Here is a 22,586-nt window from a genome sequence, read left to right on the forward strand (position 1 = left end):
GTCTCCAAACATTAAGAGGTGAATTCGAATCCTTAAACATGAAAGCATCTGAGTCTATTTCAGATTATTTCTCAAGAGTAGTAGCTGTTTCTAATCAATTAAAAAGAAATGGTGAAAAGTTAGACGATGTGAGGATAATAGAGAAGATACTCCGTTCGTTGGATCCCAAATTTGAGCACATCGTCGTGACGATTGAAGAAACTAAAGACTTGGAAGAAATGAAGATCGAACAACTCCAAGGATCATTGCAAGCATACGAAGAGAAGCATAAAAAGAAGCATGAGTTTACTGAGCAACTCCTCAAGCTGCAACTCAAGGATATGCAAGAGAGCCAACGCAATGATAGAAACCAACGTGGCCAAGGCAGAGGTAGAGGCCATGGACGAGGTGGAAGTCGAGGTCGTGGACGAGGCTGGAATTACAACAATAACAATTCCAACAACAACTATGAGAAAGGAGAAAGCTCAACACGAGGCCGTGGAAGAATTAATCCAAACTCAAAGTATGACAAATCTCAAATTCGATGTTATAATTGTCAAAAATTTGGGCATTATGCTTCAGAATGTAGAGCTCCCAACAACAAAATTGAGGAGAAGGCCAATTACGTGGAGGAAAAGACAGATGGCAAAGAAACTCTTCTTCTAGCACGAAAGGAAACTGATGGTGGCCAAGCAAATTCCTGGTATCTTGACAGTGGTGCAAGCAATCACATGTGTGGAAGGAAAGACATGTTTGTGGAGCTAGACGAGTCAGTAAGTGGAAATGTTTCGTTTGGAGATGATTCCACAATAGCAGTGAAAGGGAGAGGTAACATTCTTATCCGTTTGAAAGATGGGAGACATCAATTTATTTCAAATGTCTACTATGTGCCCAATATGAAAAGTAACATTTTAAGTTTAGGGCAACTGGTAGAGAAAGGTTATGATATTCATATGAATAATTATAACCTTTCTATAAAAGATGATAAGAATAACTTCATTGCTAAAGTGCCGATGTCAAAGAATAGAATGTTCTTGATCAACATACAAAATGATGTTGCAAAGTGCCTGAAAGCTTGCTACAAAGATGCATCATGGCTTTGGCATCTTCGATTTGGGCATCTCAATTTTGGAGGTCTAGAGCTATTATCTAAGAAGGAGATGGTGAAAGGACTACCTCACATCAACCATCCTGACCAACTCTGTGAAGGGTGTCTAGTCGGGAAACAATTCAGGAAAAGCTTTCCAAAGGAGTCAGAGACAAGAGCTAAGAAGCCACTTGAGCTCATCCATACCGATGTGTGTGGACCGATCAAGCCAAGTTCTCTCGGTAACAATAACTATTTTCTTCTCTTCATTGATGATTTTTCAAGAAAAACCTGGGTATATTTCTTGAAACAGAAGTCAGAAGTTTTTGAAGTATTCAAGAAGTTCAAAGCAGCAGTGGAGAGAGAAAGCGGTAGAAAGATCAAAGCCATGAGATCCGATCGAGGTGGAGAATTTACTTCCAGGGAGTTTCAAGAGTTCTGTGAAGCAAATGGAATTCGTCGACCAATGACAGTTCCTAGATCCCCCCAGCAAAATGGTGTGGCAGAAAGAAAGAATAGAACAATCCTCGACATGGCACGAAGCATGCTCAAAAGCAAGAAACTACCCAAAGAATTTTGGGCGGAAGCAGTATCGTGTGCAGTCTACTTGTCAAATCGATCTCCAACAAGAAGTGTATGGGGAAAGACACCGCAAGAGGCATGGAGTGGAAGAAAGCCTGGCATTTCCCACTTGAGAACCTTTGGAAGTATAGCCCATGTTCACGTACCAGACGAGAGAAGAACGAAGCTTGATGATAAAAGCGAGAGTTTTATCTTCATCGGCTATGATGCTAATTCGAAGGGCTACAAGTTGTACAATCCAGACAATAAGAAGTTTGTGATTAGTCGAGATGTGGTCTTCAACGAAGAAGGAGAATGGGATTTTAACTCCCATACAGATGACTTCAATTTCTTTCCTCAGTTTGAAGAAGATGAGCAGACAATGAGGGAGCAACTAGATGAATCTCAACAAGAGCTTGCAACTCCACCCACTTCACCAACATCAACCACTCAAGGAGACTCATCACCTTTATCATCGTCAAGTGGGAGTGAAAGAGTTGTGCAACGCACAAGAAGCCTTAGAGATCTCTATGAGGTAACTGAACGACAAGATAATCTTACATTATTTTGTCTGTTTGCCGATTGTGAACCAGTGAGCTTTCAAGAAGCGGTACAAGAAAAGAAATGGAGAGATGCGATGGACGAAGAAATCAAGGCCATCGAGAAGAATGACACATGGGAACTTACCTCACTTCCCAAGGGACATAAGGCGATAGGTGTCAAATGGGTGTACAAAACAAAGCAAAACGCCAAAGGAGAGATTGAAAGGCACAAGGCGAGGCTAGTTGCTAAAGGCTATAGTCAAAAGGCTGGAATTGACTATGATGAGGTATTTGCTCCTGTTGCTCGATTGGAGACTATCAGACTAATCATTTCTTTGGCAGCTCAAAACAAGTGGAAGATACAACAGATGGATGTAAAGTCCGCCTTCCTAAATGGAGTTCTTGAAGAGGAACTTTACATTCAGCAACCATCATGCTATGAAGTCAAAGGGCATGAAGACAAGGTGTTGAAGTTGAAGAAGGCTCTTTACGGGCTAAAACAAGCACCAAGGGCATGGAATAGCCGAATCGACAAGTACTTCCAAGAGAATGGCTTCAACAAATGTCCCTACGAGCATGCTCTATATATCAAGATCAAAGATGAAGATATTTTGATCGTGTGCCTCTACGTGGATGATTTGATCTTCACTGGAAGCAACCCAAGCATGTTTAATGAATTCAAGGATGTGATGATGAAAGAATTCGAGATGACAGACATGGGGCTCATGGCGTACTACCTTGGCATTGAAGTTAAGCAACAAAATGATGGAATTTTCATTTCACAGGAAAGCTATGCAAAGGAGATACTGAAGAAGTTCAAGATGGAGAACTGTAAGCCAATAAGCACACCGGCAGAATACGGGATCAAGATGACCAAACATGAAGAAGGCGAAAGTGTAGATCCAACATTCTTCAAAAGTTTGGTAGGAAGTCTACGCTATCTAACTTGCACGAGACCCGATATTCTTCACGCAGTTGGATTGGTTAGTCGCTACATGGAATCCCCAACAACCACCCATTTTAAAGCCGCAAAGAGAATTCTTCGCTATCTGAAAGGTACAATTGACTTTGGCTTGTTCTATTCAGTTTCTAATGATTACAAGCTTGTTGGATATAGCGACAGTGATTGGGGTGGAGACATAGATAATCGAAGGAGCACTACTGGATTCGTATTTTTCATGGGAGATATTGCATTCACATGGATGTCAAAGAAACAACCGATTGTCACATTATCCACTTGTGAAGCGGAATATGTTGCTGCTACTTCATGTGTTTGTCATGCAATTTGGCTTAGAAATCTATTGAAGGAGATTGGTTTGATACAAGAAGAGCCTACCAAGGTTTGTGTCGACAACAAGTCAGCCATTGCCTTAGCGAAGAATCCAGTATTCCATGATCGAAGCAAGCACATTGATATTCGCTACCACTATATAAGGGAGTGTGTTGCAAGAAAAGATGTGGAAGTTGAATATGTGAAGTCACAAGATCAAGTTGCTGATATTTTTACCAAGCCACTGACCAGCGAAGACTTCTTAAGATTAAGGAACCTACTAGGGGTCACGAGATCAAGTTTAAGGGAGGGTGTTGGATCATAAACTTGATCCATTATGGGAGCCTAAACCCAAACCCAAACTAAATTGATGTCATTACTTACATCATTTAATTAAAGATGTCATTGCTTACATCATTTAATTAATGATGTCATTGCTTACATCAATTTAGTAAGGTGAGAGTTAGATATTTGTTGAATTTGTAATGGTTTAAATTAGTTTATTTGTGTGGTGTAGGATTGTTCTTGAGTAGTATAAATACCCCTTCCCATTTTAGTTTTAAGCATCAAGAAAAATTAAGAGCTTCTAAGTGAGTGAAGAAGCAAAGTCTTATAAGAGTGAGTTGTAGTTCTTGTTTTTGAGTGAGAGTACTCTTGTAATATTTGTTTGAGTTTCAATAAAAGTTGTTTGTGTGAGTGTTTTATTTCCAACAGTATGTTGGGAAAAGTACCTTTCGTCATGCCCTGTGTCTTATAGTTCTGTTGGAACACTATCCTACCCTTCTTTATAGGACTTGCTAGTAGATCAAGGTTTGTTTCCTTGCACACCCCTCAAATCCCAACTTTTTTTAGTGTTCTGATGGTGTTCACCCTACCCATTCTCCTGGGCGCTCACATGGTAAGCGACCAGGGCCTTGTTCCCCAACTTCTAGCTAACCAAGCTTACACGATCCTTCTTTGTGCTTCCTGCACTTCTGATTATGAAGCTGTAGCTAGTTCCGGGCCAATGAATGAAACAACTGCCTCTCCCTCTGATTTCTTCCGTCGTTCGTACTAACCTGGCACACAGTTCTGATGGTTTGTCCCCTTTTTCTCCTTTTCTGCCTACCGCAGTGTGAAGTTAATGTAATGAAGGTCATGTAAGTGGACAGCTTGCCCTCTGTTCACAACAGCACAAGCAAAATTCTTTCAGATTACCCTCGTCGAGCCCTTACGACAAGTTCTTGAAGGCAGCGGGTTGAACATATATACATAACAATCTAGGGTTTATTATATGATATTATGAAGCCAATAATTATAGTTTTGGTGGATTGTATTTCAGAAAGTGGAACATTCAGTAGATCTGAAGTTAATTAGAAAGGAGCAAGTTCAGATAAGGAACTAGACTGCCCTCTGTTCACAAGCCCTTACGACGAGTTCTTCGAAAGCAGCTCCATGCCATAGACGTTTGATGAGTTCTATACTAATAATATATATATATATATATATATATATATATATATTGATATATACAAACACACTAATATGCATATATATATATATATATATATATATATATATATATACATGTGTGTATATGTGTAATTTATATATCAATGGAATTATACCTTAATTTTCTTCCTGGTTTTCCTTTTCTTTGAATTTCCAGAAAATTGTCAATTATATATATATATATATATATATAATGTGCGCGTGTGTGTATGTATATATGTTACATTGGAAGCTCACTCAATGTATTTCTACCCATAAGACACCAAAATGGAAGAACTGACTAGGGTAGTGGTAAGATGGGGGTGAATATAGTCTATTTGTTTGAACTATGTTCCTTTATTTATTTATTTATTTATTTATTCATTTATTTATTTTATTTATTTCCAAGTATATTGTGTAACAAAGAACATGCATTGTCTAGTCATAAATTCTAGGGTAAACTACGCATTTAGTTCCTAAACTTTCAGTTTTTTCAAAATTTAACATTAAATTTTGAACATAGGTATTAAAATGAAACAAAAACTAAACTTTAAGTATGATTTTAATTTTTTTGAAAGTTTAGGTACTAAAATAGACTAAAATTGATAGTTTAGGTATTAAACATGTAATTTACTCTAAATTCTATTGAATGTATAAAATTGCAATGTTTAGAATTTTATCTTAACATTGAACTAGTAAAAAAAAAAAGGAATTTTATCTTATCTTTACCGATATTTGTTTTTTTAATCTATTTTCATTTTTTAAAATTATTGAACGGTTGAAAATGAATCAATTTTTATGGATTAGAAAAATTAAATAATATAAATACACAATTTAAATTTAAACTATTTATTATTCATCCATTAATTCTAAATTAATGTAAAATTAAATAATTTTAAAATTAAAGTTTTTAGTCATAAATATTAACATTAAAATGAACATGATATATCAAATAATTTTTCATATATATATTAGATAATTCGTAATTTTTTTTGAAAGTACAATGTGTTTTACCGTTATATTGATGCATTTTTAATAGTAATAATAATCCTAGTTTATTTTTCATAAGTCCAACATTACATAAAATGAGCTTAAATACACATTTTCATCCTAAACTATACCCTTTTTACCGAGTTGTCCCTTAAAGTATTTTTCAAGACGTTTTACCCCATAACATTTAAATCGTTACATCATTTGCCCGTTAATTTCGTTAAAAAAAATAAGTGGGTAAATTACATATTTAGTTATTCAACTATTCACGCAATTCTATTTTGGTCAGTTAACTATTTTTGTTTTCAAAAATCATCACTAAACTTAAGTTTTTATTTAGTTTTGGTTACCCAATTTGATTAGATTTATTTTTTTTAAATTTACAACATATAAGAATTCATTTATATCACATATTTTTTACTCAACACATAAATTTAATGTATAATAATAAATATTATTATAACGTAAATAATATACAACATATTTAATTATTTGTACTTAAAATTTTAATAAAATAAATATTAAATTAAAATATTACATTCCTATAGCTTCGACCTTTCCGCATGTACATGGTAACTAAATTAGAAGCGATATTCTTCCAATTAAAAGAAACCAATTGAAGCTTAAACACTACTTAACATTTCTGTTTTTGAAGAAGAGCAGTATACTACCCTAGGCTGAATCTCTACTCGACTTTAAAAGCAAATCAGAACCGTGCAAATCCTCTATCTAATAATTAGAAGAAAAGTTCTTTACATTAAGATGTAAATCATGCCACCTTAATTGTTCTATGTCAAAAGATTCGGAGGAAAACATGATAAACTCACCAAAACATTAGTATGAGCACGAACACGTGATTTTGTGTTGGTGATAATACAAACATCTGCACCATAACCTTCCTTGAAAAGACTGTCCCATGTATCCTTCGTTTCTTTCGGGGCAAAAGTACATTCACAAGGCCTCTTGGAATACTCAGTTCTAATACAAATTTTATTAGGGAGAGGTGGTGGTTTAGGAATGTTAGAGTTATCGGATGCAAAGGGAATAGGAGCTTTCAGCACAGGTAAAATATCAGCTGGATTTGCTTTCTCTACGCATACATTTGAAGATATACAAAAGGGCTCATTAGGTGAGGATATCCATGCAGAATTAATAGCTGGTGGAGCCATCAAATAAAACTTCTTCCCAAAATATATATTCACTAAAGTTACAGATAAAACCAAGAAATGAGAATAGAGCAACCAAAAGTGCAAAACATAAATCAATCATATATGAGTTATGCAAGGCATAAAACGAATCTTACTCATAAAGGAAAATCACAAGTTTCCGAGCATCAGAACTATTGCGTTTGAAAAAAGTTTTGTATTACCATTGATAAAATAAGATGCACCACAAATCATCAAAAAGAAAATTACATAAAATTTTGTCCGTACGTGTATATTTATAAAATGGATAATTTAATATTTCTTTTATTAAACTTTTAATTACAAACAACTTAATATGTTGTATATTATTTATATTGCAATATTATATATTATTATACATCAAATTTATGTATTGAGTAAAAAAATGTGATATAAATAAAATTCTTATATATTGTAAATTTAAAAAATAAATCTAATCGAATTAGGTGACCAAAACGAAACAAAAACTTAAGTTTAGTGATGATTTTGAAAACAAAAATAGTTGACTGAACAAAATAAACAACACGAATAATTCAGCGACTAAACATGTAATTTACCCCGTGTTTTTAACAGAGTTAACAGATTGAGACAAATGGGATAACGATTTAAACTTTAGGGGATAAAACGCCCCGAAAAATACTTTAAGAGACAACTCGATAAAAGGGTATAATTTAGGGGAAAGGTGTAGTTAAGCCTAAAATGAATAAACTATTATATAATTCTTTATTTTCTTAATGACTATTACAAATAGGCAACCATAAGTTACCTAAGATTCTAAGAACCCTCTGGACGCCCAAAAAAATCTCCATATCTCCATAAACAAAGTAAAATAATAATAATAATAATAATAATAATAATAATAATAATGATAATCCACGATATTGGTTCACTATACCTGGAAAAATTTTGGGATTTACTTCAACAAAATCATCATCAATACAAAAACCCTATGATACAATATGTATTGGCCTTATGATTAACATGGCAAGACAGCGTATTTAGACTATGATCCGATCGACCTTCACCAGTCTCGGCAGTGAATAATGATCGGACTCCTCCTGGTGGAAACAACCGATAGTGACCAAACAATTGAAGCAAAAAGAAATAGCAGACGGGGAAGTGTGGGACTGACTGACTACGACACAGTGGTTGAGACCGGCATTTTCTGCCAAATGAATTGGCAGATTAACCAGACTTGACCAAAAATCACAACCCTGACAATGTGGAAAACTTTTGAGTTCCCTAATCCCGCATTTCACTTATGATCGAGAAGCTGTACACACGCTAAGCTCCACACGGCTCGAACCTCAAATACCCTTTTTTTGAGGTTTGACGACCACCACATGAACCAATGAATGCTTTGAATAGACAGATAAACTCTTGGTTTTCATTAAAAACCATAATTGATTGGGATTATCAAGTACCTCATAGGGGAAACCAGAAAGTTCAACCTGAATCTGCGCTCATGATGGAGCGGCTGCGGCCGATGCCTTCTCCATTTTCTCCTTTTCAAACTCTGCTCTCCTCTGTTCAGCATGTTGAGCAACACTGTTTGCAAGAGATTGATAATGGCAATCCAGCGTCTGTGTAAGGTTTTGGAACCTCAGAGGATCCGATGCTTGCAAAACTAGAGTCAAAATCAGAGAAGCGAAGAAAAGTTTCTTACTTCAGACAGCCGTGCAAAAATCAACAAAAGTAGATGATGCATACAAAACAAACCGAAAAGGCCGAATAAACATTTACCTTTGACAGTATCAACAAAGAAAACAAAAGGTCTACTTCATCAATTGGTGACTGTAGCTCTTCATCGTCACTAATGTCGTCATCAGAGGAGTCGTCATCGTCATGGGGACGGAAATCCTTAGCCTAAAGGAAACAATGTCAGGTGAGGTCAAATAGAGGATTTGAAAGTCCAGGATTATTTACACGGACATGTCCTAAAATTAAAGCTCATCCCGCCCATTCCGTAGCTAGACATTCCCCCATTGGCATAGGATCCGTTCTCAGAACTTCAGATTTTGTGCCAGCCAAAGGACTGTTTTTTTGCTAAATAATAAACCTGAAGGATCAAACATAATGCATACCTGGGCAGCTAATTTTTGAAGCCTGATGTTATCAGCTTCATCCTCATCCTCTGCATCGACCCCCATTTCCTTGTCAGAAGCATTAACATCATCGTCATCATCAGTCTGGAAACCATCCATATCATCATCTTCAGCATCTTCCTCATTTGCAGCCTCTGTTCACAAGTAAACAATGCATGGAATAATCCAGATATATCGAAAAAAGATGGGGAGTATAAAACCTCCAAAAGACAGCAAGGCAAGAAAACCTGTAACTTGATCCTTGTATGCAACTAGTAGATCCAAGGTGACCTTGAACACACGCCCAAGAGCCTCCCCAGCCAATTGTTCTTCGGGAAGTGCAAGTAGTGACGTAAGGCCCAAGCAGCATACTTTCTTATCATGATCCCTGTAGCACTCAGATCACTTATAAAGTCAACAACAAGACAATGTCCGAGGTGAAAATTTCATCGTAAAAGTAATGATATAATGCTTAAGGTTTGCATGGTGTGAGGAAAAGAGGTCGAAGCAAATAGAGAAGTACCGACCGCTTAAAATTAGCCCGTTGACCACTCTTTTTAACTTGTTGCAACAAATGGAACCAAAGGTTGAACACATCAGTTGTAACACAAAACTTATTTAATATGCTGAGTGTCAATACTGCATTGTAATAAACCGAATTGGCAATCTGCGAAAAAAAAAGGACCAGTTCTCTGTTTATGCCCAGAAGAGTATATTAACATTTAAAACAGAATAAGCTGTTGGTATTACTAGCTACTTCACACCATAACTCAAATTTGTAACAGGAACCCAACAAAGAAAATCCGAGAAAGATAAAAAGATGTTAAATTAAGTTAAATTGGCAATAAATTAAGGCTTCATTAACTTAAAAGTTTAGGTACCAAGTTGGGAAAAAGGGTATAGTTTAGGGGGAAATTTGTCAATTAAGCCATAAACTAATCTTGTAATATTTACAAGACAAGATGCATATGAGGTATGGCGTCATCTTACAGAAAACTAAGGCGGGTCCTGACACCTTACCACTTGTACAAGAAGACATTTCAATCGCGATTTCTCTGTTCGACGCAATCGGTGAAGTGTGATTCTCAGATATGGCTCAACCCAATGATCTACCTGCCCTCTACAGTTTTGAAACACTACTTCTATCAGTTTTGGGGCTGGCCCAATATCATTGTCCTCCAAAGTTTTATCAGCCATAACCTGCCAAATTAAGAGAAAAATAGCGTAGTCCTTATAACCAAATAGATGCCAACATAAAGTTAAAACTATGCAAAAAAGATAACAGACGATGAATGTATAGTTCATTTAGATTTCCATATTCTCGACAGTTATCCATCTACATGTAACTTGTCACAAGAAAAGAACTCACAGATGAAATCATAGTCCAAAGACTTCGCTGATAATCTGGTTCCTTGCAACTAAGAAAATGTTCAGTTCCCCTGGATATATAGTTGTCCAAAGGAACCAAAATATCTGCATGAAAACAGCCACTACTTTGAAAGAGCACAATAAATAAATACAGATAAATTCAAAATAAATAATGATGAATTGAAATTGAATGAAAAAAGAGTGAAACTTCCCACATCTATGGGCCTCATATATAAAAAAGAAAAAGCCACTTTCTATCCTAAATTAATCCAAACATCCACATTGCAATAGAAAACTTAGGGATGGTTGTCTTGAAAACTGTTACAATCACCAAAACCTGAACCAATGAGGATTTTTCCTCTTCTTTTGTGGGGTGCAAATGTGTTAACACTAGGATTTGTAAGGACAGTATATGCCTTAACAAGTTAACACAATTAATTCTACCAACAAATTAGGCATAAAAATATTGACAATCTATTTGGCAATGCAGAACTCAGACACATGCATAAAACACAAGTTCAGATCAGTAGTATCCAACATATTGTTTTTCAAAGAGAAATAGTCATTAAATAGAATCGTACTTGGAAAGAAGTCTATAGCCCAATCAGTTAAGGCTTCAATCATCAAAGGCCAAAGGCTCCACATTTCCAAGGATATAGTTGGAGAAAAGAAGGTCATATACGAAATAATCTCCAAGACTTCTACAAAAGCCTCTGCAGAAGAATAAAGAAAATGATAAAATAAAACACATACAAATATACAAACCAAACACCATATTTTACAAGTCAAATTTGCCATGAAATCCAACAGCAAATATACTATTTGATAACTAAATCTGTGGACACACTTCTTACATTTAATTATGCAAAAATACGAAACTCAGGTCCTTTTTAACAATTACTTACCATACTCAGAAAATGATTTGAAGGTATGTTTACAGTGCATAGGCTTTCCTAGAGCAAGCCTTCAATTAGCCATTATCAAGTTTTCTGGTTATTTTAGCAAATGTTTAATGTGTTTATCAGTATATTGAATTCTAAAGAAACTCTTCCTGGATTAAATCACATTGTCAACTGTTGTTGATAGTTGGATACAATTCTGAAGTCTAACTGATATGCAGTGCCTTTAGGGATAGAACAAAAGCTTTCCTTCCTCTTCAAGTTGCATACTATGAAAATCAATAACCTAATAAACTTTAGGTTCTTAAATCAACTTATACTATATACTCAATCCAGCCTCGTTTTAGGAGGATATCTCTCATTTCTAGCTGGCTCAAAGTATGTAAAACAAATAAAAAATCAATGGAACAGGAGGGGAAAAAGAAGAAAAATTGGACATACCTTGCCCATCAGTTGTCAGCATTCTTCGCATGATTGGAAGCAAAGTAGGTTCAATCTGAACAAAAAGGTGTGGAAGCCTGCTAACTGATTCAAGTATTGTTCTTATGGCACGCAAACAACCAGCTGAAGCCAAAGCACCAGGATCATCGGCTTCTTCATTAGCCTCAGAAGTGTTCATACACCTCCAAAATGCAGCTGCCTATAGCAAAAACATGAAAATAGGTTCAGGTACAGACAATTCAAGATGTAGTACTTAAAAATTACAGAACATAAATTACCAAATTCTGACACAATCCAAGAGCATATGGTGCCATCTCCTCCCCAAACTTGTCTACTATAGTCTCCAGAGTGAAAACAAGGTCCTCATTCTCAACCTCATTCATAAGCTTAAAAATATCTGGAGGAAAGAAATTGTGATTTATTGACCGACTCGCCTTAGTGATAAAGAGCAACTAAGTATCATGTACATGATCCCAAAACTTCAGAACAAGAAGAAAAGTAAAAACAGCAGCATGGCTCCTCAGAGCGAAGTTAATTTTGAGACAACCATCAGTTTCAAATAGCTCTTACCATCAAGTAGTTGAGGAAGAATTGGACGAATCTCATTCAAATCTGCATATAGAACAATTTCTTCTCTGTTAAGCAGTCAATACTGCAATTAATGAAGAAACGAAGAGAAAATAGTAGAACACGAGTAGTAACCAAATATTGAAATCTAACTACAAATGCAGATTTGGTCCCACGCTATATACCAGCTATATACCTCTGCAAGCTTCAACAAACGATCTCAATGCAAAAACTGAATCAATACGAACAGGAAGTTCGGGATCACACAACCCAGAAACAACACTAAGCAGCGCTTGGCGGAAATTGTTCTGGTCAGAGAAGTTTATATGGGCATACTGTCCTGCTACCCAAGCCGCCTAATATACCAATTACAAAAGCATAAAAATGAGAGAATCTCTCATAGAAATGTCTCTATACACTGGTGTTGGGGGGAAGCAATGGAGGAGGAGCATTAAGATGTCACCAGATAAAGAAAACAGAAAGAAAAACAAAACCTTGGCTCTAAGATGACCAACAGGACTGCGGAACTCAGGGAAAACATGTTGCATTAACATATGTTCCAGCTCAGATTTATAGGGCTCAGTTTGTTTCAGCTTATCGCAAAGTGCTCCAACAGCAAGGAGAGCACCGTCCTTCTGTCTGTAAGGCTTATATTCTACCGGTGCTTCATCATATCTAGAACAAGAAAGAGATGTACCATGAATGTACCATAACAAATGTCGAACCAAAATCAACATTTGCCATTAGGCTTCGAAAGTGAAAGAATACCTCTTAAAAACGTCCACGATGAATTGAATAAACTTTTGAAAATTCTCTTTTCCACGCTTTCTGACTAACTCACTGACAAAGTCCATGGAAGCAGTCCTTGGACTATATAAATCTTCAATTATATCTGCAATAAAAACACAATAAAAAAATTGAGCCAATGTGCCTCATTCTAGGTTTACAACAGGGGCACAGGCATGCCAGGTTCGATAGCTTACCATAGCCCTTCCTTACATACTCGTGTGGATCTTCCTCCCAAAGCTTTTGATCATTGTCATTGAAACACATGAGAGGGAAGACTATCTCAAAAAGAATAACATCAAGCTGTGGCTGTAACAAAGTATACATGCTATTTTTCGAGATGCTGCATATATTAAATGTTTCTTTGTCAAAATCCATTTTTAACATCTCCAAATTCAAATATATTTACCAAGTCAGACAGGATGCAACGTCATCAATAAACTTAACACAAATAGGAAGGCCAAAAATAAAAAATAGTAAAGCAACAAAGCACAAGGCAGAAAAGTATAATTAGGTAGGATGGGTTTTATTTGATGACATAAAGGGAAAAAGTTATACAACATATAGAAAAATGAGCCCTATTATTTCAGTCAACACAGTAAAAAAAAATTAAAATAGTCCTATTGTTCAAGACAAATGCAGGGCAACCTTTAGCCTCACAAATGGATGGTCCAGTTATCTTAAAAGAATGCCCAGCTATGACAAAAGCATAACTCACCCATCTTACACCGAGTAAAGAAAATCAAAAGCACCAGTTATGCAGAACCAAATGGCAAACCTGCTGCTTAGGTATTGAAGAATAAGGTTGGTAACTCTGTCAGGGAGATAGCCGCCAACACGAATAACACCCAATAAATTTATGTTGCATTCCAAAATTTTTCCTGCGTAATTCTTCTGAAATATTTGGGCAAAGACTCTGTTTTCAGGATTTCTGAGCTTTAAATCTCCAAACCTATAAAAAGCCACCAAAATCACAAATGAGCTTAGCAACTTAAGGGATAAGGCTTTACTGAATACAAGTTGCAACTTTAAAACTTACCGAGTGTATAGCCTATTTAAAATATGAACCGTCCATTTTTTAACCTTCCACCACCCCCATGATTTCCTGAGCTCAGGATCTAGAGGTTGGCCTTCCAGAGGTACTGGCCTCTCCAAAATATTTAAGAAAAGCATCATCCAAGCATCGAACACGTTTGGGTCAAGTAACAGTTTTGGAATCTCCAACTGCGGAGTCGAGACAACGAGACAAAGACGGCATGTGAATAGAACAAATCTTACAAAAACAGGTCACAAGAAGTTAGTTCCAGTTGACATAAAAACACTGTAGTATAAGTGATTTTGGTCAATATATTTGGTACATGATTTTTCTTCAAGCTCAAAACTCCAATAAGAAAATGCACTCCTTGACTTCTATAGAATTGTTAGGCCGCTAGTAATTAGATTGAATAGCATTTTGCATCTGGCCAACTTCCAATTATTTCATTGATCATTAAAGAACAAAAATATAGCACTATAAAAGATCACAAATCTGATTCGAAAATCATTTTGATTACAAATGATAATAGGAATAATTTCAAATAGCAAATTCATTTCATAAATATGCCAAAAAGATCATCTAAAAAGGAAAGTAACAGAGAAAGAGAAAAGAATTTTTTTATAAAAAATAAAAAAGTAAGTCAGATATATGTCAAAAACTAGCAGCTTAAAAACTTACATAGATAGATGACCAGAAAATTTTACAAATAAGTTTGATGAGATCTGCTACTTCCAGAGCCGGTTTGTCTATCTGAACAAGTCTGTTGAATATATTGAGAAGATGAGGAAATGTCTCTTTGACAATGTGGTGAACTGGAGTTCTCTCATCCTCTGACTTGAACCTAGAATGTTAAAGAAAATGATGAAATTAGTATTAAAATGTAAATTCGAACAGAAATAACAAGTATAATATGCACCAAATTAAGAGAAACAATGAAAACTGATCTGTTATTTAATTAAAACACCGGCAATCCTAAGTCGACAAAGCTGTCATCTACATGTACTGCAATCAAGCAAAAAAGCCAAGGAAAGATTCTAATTGAATTAATCAAATACTTCCCATCACTTCAGCAAGCAAGTCACATTAAAATCAGAGATTGCAGTGATACAAAGATAATAACTGACAACAAAAGATCAGGCGGCTAAATATAGAAAAGGATAGTATATACATACTCATATTTTCTAGCAAGAATGCGTAACACGAACAAAGCCCCATAAACCTGCTGACCTTGTAGATTATGTTTCACCCAGTCTAGAAGCCGAGGCCACTGCTCTGGGTAATCAGTATGTACAATGGTTTTGAGGCATTCACCCAACTGCAACCTGGAATAATACCGAATTTGATGAATTATTGATGCATAGAGGAACCTGATCACATAATCTACAGCATCATGCATTGCCAATGAAACAGTAAAAAGGTTCTAAACAAACCATCAACAAACGGGGACAATAAAAATTGTACCTCAACAAAGGAGGAACTTGAGTTACGAATACAAGAATATGATTGCTGGAATAATACCGAATTTGATGAATTATTGATGCATAGAGGAACTTGAGTTAAGAACAAAATGAATATACATATCCACACTCACAAACACAAATATCGTGAAGTATTTTCTTAGGGGGAAAAAAGTCAATGAGATTTGATTAAAAATTTTGATACTTGGATCAAGAGGAGCCCAATTCCTAGCAATGAAGTTCTTGAAATGAATAGAAGCCACTTGACGAACCGCCATATCATAATTATTGTCAACGATGATCTGTAACAGTCTCACCAAATGCTGAGGCGTATACTGAAACTGAAACCAAACAAAATCCATTCTTCTTTGAAGTAATCAATCTTTTTATCTGGAAGCAAAGAATCAACATCAAACTAATCAAATGAAAACCTGATTAAGACTAAGCTCGGCAGCTTTGCGTTCGGCTGGATTTGGATTAAGAGCTGCTTGAAGAACAACAACTAGACTTGGAAGATCCATTTATATTTTTAATCAAATGATTTTTACAAAAATCGTAAATCTGAATTTCAGCAGATGACAACTTGGAGTTCCGAAACAGAGAAAATAGGAAGATTGGGAAATTAAAATTAAAAATAAGATCGGAAGCTTGAGCTGGAGAGCTGGAGAGCTGGAGAAAAGTGTATTTTAATGATCAGGGTTTACGGTTGTTTAACTAAACTTAACCACCATATTTACTCCAGGAAGCAGCCACACGTGCATCCATCAAACCATGTATTAACATAGGGTAAACTATGCATGTAGTACCTAAACTATCAATTTTGATATGTTTTAATACCTAAACTTTCAATTTTTTCAAAGCCATGCCTGATGTTCAGTTTTTATTTCATATTAGTACATGCCATTAAAAACTTAACTCATTTAGTACCTAAACTTTCATTTTCTCAAAACTCAACCTTAAATTTTGAACGAGATACTAAAATGAAACAAAAACTAAAGTTTTTAATGAACGGGTACTAAAATGAAACAAAAATTAAATTTTAGGTATAGTTTTAAAAAATTAAAAGTTTATATAATAAAATAGACCAAAACTAATAATTTAAGTACTAAATGTGTAATTTATCTGTGATAATTCATTTATAAATAATTTTTTATGCAAATTGATAAAATTATTTTTATTTTTACAAAATCATAAGATATTTTTTAATAATCGATTATTAAATAATATTTTTTATACAAATAATTAATTTTATTCAAAATAGAAAATATACCAAATTACAATAAAGATTTACAATCACAATCGTAAATTAAGCACATAATTAGAAAACTTTCCTTTAATCATTGAAACAAAACTAGTAACTTAAGATCACATAAGGGGACCATATAAGGAAAAATTAAATCTAACTAAGAAACTTGAATAAAGATAGATACAAACAGATTTGATCGCATCAGCAAACGAACCACAAAGGGAGATCAAACTACTGAAAGACCATTAACAAATAAAAATCAAACTCGAACGACGTGAAAAACTATCCACAAACGTAAATCGAGTATCTAAATCCAATCTGAGGGTCTAAAGCAGGGAAATTCACAAAATATCAAATAAACGCCATCTTGATCAGTCGTAATAATGACAAATCAACCCTTAGAAAAAATATAAATAAAAAATGTCAAATAACCGAAAAATATGTCAAAAAACATAAGAAAACGTGTCATAAAGGTAGATGAAAACGTGCAACACAAGTAAATTTATTAAAAATAAAAAAAATAAAATAAAAATACGATATAAGAAAAAAATAAAGAACACCAACGATAACCAATTAATATTAAAATTAATGTTGTCGCCGATGAACAAAGATGAAAAAAAATAGATGAAAAGCACAATCATTGACCAAAATAGGATAAGATTTTTAATGTCTATGAATTAGGTCATTCACTAAAAAAAAGTATAAAATAATATTTAGAGAGCATAACATTTTATTTTACTACATATGTAAATTTTCTCCGTAATAAATTTTTTTTTGTAACATATTGGTTGAATTAAGACTTTTTAGAAAATTAAATATTTTAATATTTAAAAAAAATTAGATAATGTGTTATATTTTAAAAAGTAAATAAAAAATGGTCAATTTATTCTTATTAAAATATTGATTTTTTTTTCATTTTTAGAGTTTGACATTTTTTTCTTTGTGGGCAAACTACATGTCTAGTATCTAAACTATCAATTTTATTTCACTTTAGTACTTAAACTTTTATTTTTTTCAAAATCATAACTAACGTTTACTTTTTGTTTCATTTTAGTACCCACTATTAAATTTTTGTTTTATTTAGTACCTAAATTTTTAATGACGGGGTACTAAAATAAAACAAAAAAATAAACATTAGGTATGATTTTGCAAAAAAAAAACCCCCTAAAATTTAAGTACTAAAAAGGACCAAAAGTGATAGTTTAGATACTAAATGTGTACTCTACCCTTACTTTTTTATGATGGGGAGAAAATGATATTAAAACTTAATGACATTTAATGTTCCGAACAAAAAGATAAAAGTTCGAGAATCAAAGCGTAATAAAAATTTAATGGCTAAAACGACTAAATTAGTAAAGTTGGAGGTCAAAATTAAAAGTGTTCCATCGTATTAATATCATGCATTTTTGCATTCATTAATATATGATACAATCTGGTCGTGCTATTACTAAATAGGGTGAACTACAATAATGGAACTCGAAAGCCGTAAAATAATGCACACAAATCACTAGTGAAAAGCTTTGATCATTCAGAACTGAAATGTATATCAATTGTTAAAATTGAAAATTCATAGGACCCTTTGAGTAATTATCCGAATAAAATTCAGGTATTCCTAGTTCCCTCCAAGGGGGAAATTTTCCATGTCTCCATTTACAAGCATCTTAAGCTTCTGAAACTAAATGTAAGCCCACAGTGAACTATAGAACAATCAGTACCTTAGACGGAAACAGCATCAGGTACATTTTCGTGTATTCAATTCGAACCCCTTCCAAACCAATTGAGGAACTGCAGTCATTAAAAAATCAGATCAGATAACTAAATGATGTTGAACTCGGGTACGAGCATGCATAAACACGGATCCATCTAAGTTTTCTTCCGATTAGCAAGAAAATGAATTAAAGAATTTCATGGCAGCTTAAAATAAATTGGAGATGTTCACTGGACCAGATGGATTTTCCATGCATTGAATAGTTCCCGCTTTCCAAACAAAATCCGACAGCAATGCATTTTTGTCCAGCCGTCATGCAAACAAAAAGTACAATGAGATGACCAGAAAGAATTCTCAACGTACCGATACCGGATACTGTATAACCCATCCAACAACCGGAATGTGAATGAGGAACACACTGACTGAAGGCCAAAAGCCACTAAAGGAAATGGAACAAAAGTTTAGGTGCAACATAAGCGAGTTATCTTTTTCAAAGCTTAGAACAAAACAAAAAACTAACCCGAAAAGCCCAAGACAACCATATATTTCCAAGATTATACCAACTATTGGCCACCGAACGAATAAGAAAAAGAGCCCCAGAAGAAAAGAAATAGAACCCTGTGTAAGAAACGAGAAAGAGATAAAAATACGTAAGTGTCCATCAATACCATATATTTTCATTTTTTCCACATACTTGGAACATTTCTCAATAAAAATAAATAAAGCAACTTCTTACAAATATTGTTATGATATAACAAAGCAAGCATAAATAATGTATTAGAGCCGAAAAGCAGTGCGTTTATATTAAGGGAACACAAAAGCCATATAGGTTGATTCGAAAAAGCAAGACCGCATATTGTACATACGTGGCATGGATTTTCACATGTCCCCAAACATAGAACTCATAGGTAAACAAGTCCCCTTATGAACTAACACATCAAGAGATTAAAACCACTTTATACATAATGGAAGTGAACTAACACAATTTTGTATTTAGTACCTTGTAGTTTTTCCTGAAAAGTTGCAAAGTCGAATACCAACCGATCAAAACTACGACCCCTGCTAACCACAGAATCTGGTGGCAAAATGTCAGAAAGTTAGAATATGGGAATAAATGAAATATCATATTGTATCGTATAATGTGGATAAGAAAGATAATTAGTTTCTATAGAGAGCCTTACATTTCCTAAAGCAAGCAGACCCCTGTCAAAGAAGAGAGTTACACCAAGAAATGTGAAGGAGATACCGAAACCAATAAGACCCAAGCCAACCTCTGCAAATTAAAGCCAAAATTTATAGTGTTAGAACCCTCCAAAAACAACTTACTAAAGATTTACAGAATATATAAAAAGTTGAATTTCAAATAAATCTTATGGGGTTTGTCAACATCATGCATGCCATTTGAGATAGTATTCAGCTGGCTAATCTTAGTGTTTCTTGTATTTATTTTAGAGATTTTATTTTTTATGCACATAATTTATGGATTCACCAAGGTATAAAGTGTACTTTTGTACATTAAATTCAACTCAAGAAATGCAAATTCCTTGGAGTTCTTTGTATTTCAAAATGGCGTCCGGACCATTAAAATGAGTTTTAATTTTGTAATCCTTACAGCAAACCAAAAAGACTTTTATTATTGGACGCAAATCAACAAAATACCAAGTAGGTGTTATCTCTAAAGCTTGAATTTCTTCAGTTGCCAGAGAGAGTGAGTTCTAGCTTCTCGAAAATGGATTAGGTTCAAACAAGCAATGGCAGAATAACATCGATACGAGTGAACCAATAATCACTAACATCGATGTGAGAATAAACCATATTAGTAAAAAAACTTTACAAGACAAACTCAAGCTAGATATTTTCATTTTACACAAGAAAAATTACTGGGTTCAAGCGACAAAACCATGACAGAAATAACAATGATAATCACAAAGATACAAACAAACTATTAGCTACTAACATCAATGAGAGAATCAATCATGTTACTCAACAATCTTTACACGAGAAATTTCAAATTTATTCAGGGAAAAATTATGCTTACTTTGTTGCTCAGTTATTTCATACACCATCTTGATATTCGCAGCCGTGGACGAGATAAGATCAAAACGTGTGGAAATTCAATTAATCTACAACATAAATATAAGGTCAAATGAGAATTGAAGCTTTAGAATTTGGGAATTTCTCTATTTGCAGTAAAATAAAACCATGGTGTCACAAATTTATGCATTACTTTTCAATTATGCCAAATTGATGTTAGAGAGCAAATCAAAATGCACAACAAATGAACAGTTAAACAAATACAAAGATTGCCTTCTTTACCCAAAAAAAAACAGATCATAAAACAAATCAAAATGAAGAATATAAGAAGAAACTGGTTGAAGGCAACAGAAACGGAAATAGGAATCAAACCCAGAAATCAAAAGGACTGGGAAATTGAAAACCGGTAACTCTAGGCAAAGAATCCAAAGCTGGTCGCTGTACCTATTTTGAAACTCGGACGCAAATCACTGCTGCCGTTTGAGATCCGTTTGATGAATCATGAACATTTCCAGGCTTGGGCTTCTAATTAGATCATCATCATTATTCGATCAGTAATTTGCAGTCGAGATTCTATGTTGAGCCCATAAATCTCGAGTGTGATCACTAGCCCAAATCCCTTTTATTGGTAATTTTTTAATATAATAAAAAAACACGTAGCAGTATTATAAATTTATTTGTATTTTTTATATTTAGGGTAAACTACGCTTTTAGTACCTAAACATCAGTTTTGATCCGTTTTAATACATAAACTTTCATATTTTTCAAAATCATACATAATGTTTAATTTTTGTTTCATTTTACTATCCAACCGTTAAACTTAACATGTTTAGTGCGTAAACTATAATTTTTAGTACCTAAACTTTCAAATTTTTTTAAAAAAACTTAACATTCAGTTTTAACGGGATATTAAAATAAAATAAAAATTAAACATTAAGTATAATTTTAAAAGATTAAAAGTTTAGGTAGAACAGATCAAAACTAATAGTTTATGTACTAAACACATAATTTACCCTATATTTTATTGTATAATACAATAATTTGTGTTTAATAAAAAGATAAAACACGTGTACATAAAAAGAAAAATTTACTACTCCAAATTTATATAATATAAATTATTACTGATTAATAAATTGAAAAATCTTTTTTTTTTTTACAAAGAGAGGGAAAAACTTGGTGATAGAGAGAAAGTGTAAAAAGTAAAAAAAAAATGAAGACCAAAGAAAAAAAAGATGAATTTTAGGAAGATAAAAGAACAAAGAGGACCTGATTGGTTCAAGGAATATTATATTATCAGGGGAATGAAATCCTTATTTTTTCGTTTGGTTGGCCGGTAATCCTATTTTCGGTAATTTTTTATTACCAACAGTGAATTTTTTAGGGTATATTACCGGAAATGTGATTACCCACTTCCCTTAGGTATTGTTGGATTACCAGCTTTTAGACTAAAATGCCCTTAATTTTTTTTCCAAAAATATTCTTCTTCTGTCATTGAATAATAAAAATTATACGAATGTTAAATTAAAAATCCATCCTTAAACTATTTTAGATTTACAAAAAAAAATCTATAATTAAAATTTTAAATGAAGTTCAGAAGTTAAAATAAAATTTTACCATTTTATTAAATCTATTTATCTTTTTAATTTTGTTAAAAATTATATAAATTTTATGAATTTAATTTTTTTAAAGAAAATATTTAAATTAATTATAGTAATATTATAGTAGAATTCAAGTTGTTTAAAAAATAAATATATAATAAGGATAATTTGGTCAAATATACATTTCAATAATCTTTTATTACTTTAACCAAACACAGTAATCTTATATTCTTACTAAACCAACCAAACACAAATACAACATTCCTAATAATATTATTC

At 33.7% G+C, this 22,586-nt stretch overlaps 1 protein-coding gene and 1 pseudogene across 3 annotated transcripts; both read right to left on the reverse strand.

Annotated features, from left to right (window-relative positions):
- Positions 1–8,034: 8,034 nt before the first annotated feature.
- LOC120135090 lies at positions 8,035–16,398 on the reverse strand (annotated as a pseudogene).
- Positions 16,399–18,517: 2,119 nt separating this feature from the next.
- Positions 18,518–21,216, reverse strand: LOC120135088 (vesicle transport protein GOT1). Of its 3 annotated transcripts, none has more exons than XM_039151447.1 (7): positions 21,154–21,216; positions 20,714–20,798; positions 19,857–19,948; positions 19,676–19,750; positions 19,196–19,293; positions 19,039–19,114; positions 18,518–18,752 (listed from the first exon to the last, which is right to left on the reverse strand). In XM_039151447.1, exons 2-7 carry the CDS (start codon positions 20,739–20,741, stop codon positions 18,720–18,722), a joined length of 402 nt encoding a protein of 133 aa, XP_039007378.1. In that variant the 5' UTR covers positions 20,742–20,798; positions 21,154–21,216; the 3' UTR covers positions 18,518–18,719. The 3 variants fall into 3 exon arrangements, with proteins under 3 accessions (XP_039007378.1, XP_039007377.1, XP_039007376.1); XM_039151446.1 differs by having other exon boundaries at positions 21,082–21,161; XM_039151445.1 differs by having other exon boundaries at positions 21,114–21,157.
- Positions 21,217–22,586: the final 1,370 nt, after the last annotated feature.

This window comes from Hibiscus syriacus, unplaced genomic scaffold, assembly GCF_006381635.1.
Source record: "Hibiscus syriacus cultivar Baekdansim isolate YM2019G1 unplaced genomic scaffold, ASM638163v2 tig00110602_pilon, whole genome shotgun sequence".
NCBI classification, from domain to species: domain Eukaryota; kingdom Viridiplantae; phylum Streptophyta; class Magnoliopsida; order Malvales; family Malvaceae; genus Hibiscus; species Hibiscus syriacus.

Coding starts and splice junctions, on each gene's coding strand:
- LOC120135088 (XM_039151447.1), bottom strand. CDS start 20,741: ATGGTGTATGAAATAACTGAGCAACAAA. Junction 19,949..20,713: donor TGAAATAACTGAGCAACAAA/GTAAGCATAATT, acceptor TTTAATTTGCAG/AGGTTGGCTTGGGTCTTATT. Junction 18,753..19,038: donor TTATACAGTATCCGGTATCG/GTACGTTGAGAA, acceptor TAATGACTGCAG/TTCCTCAATTGGTTTGGAAG.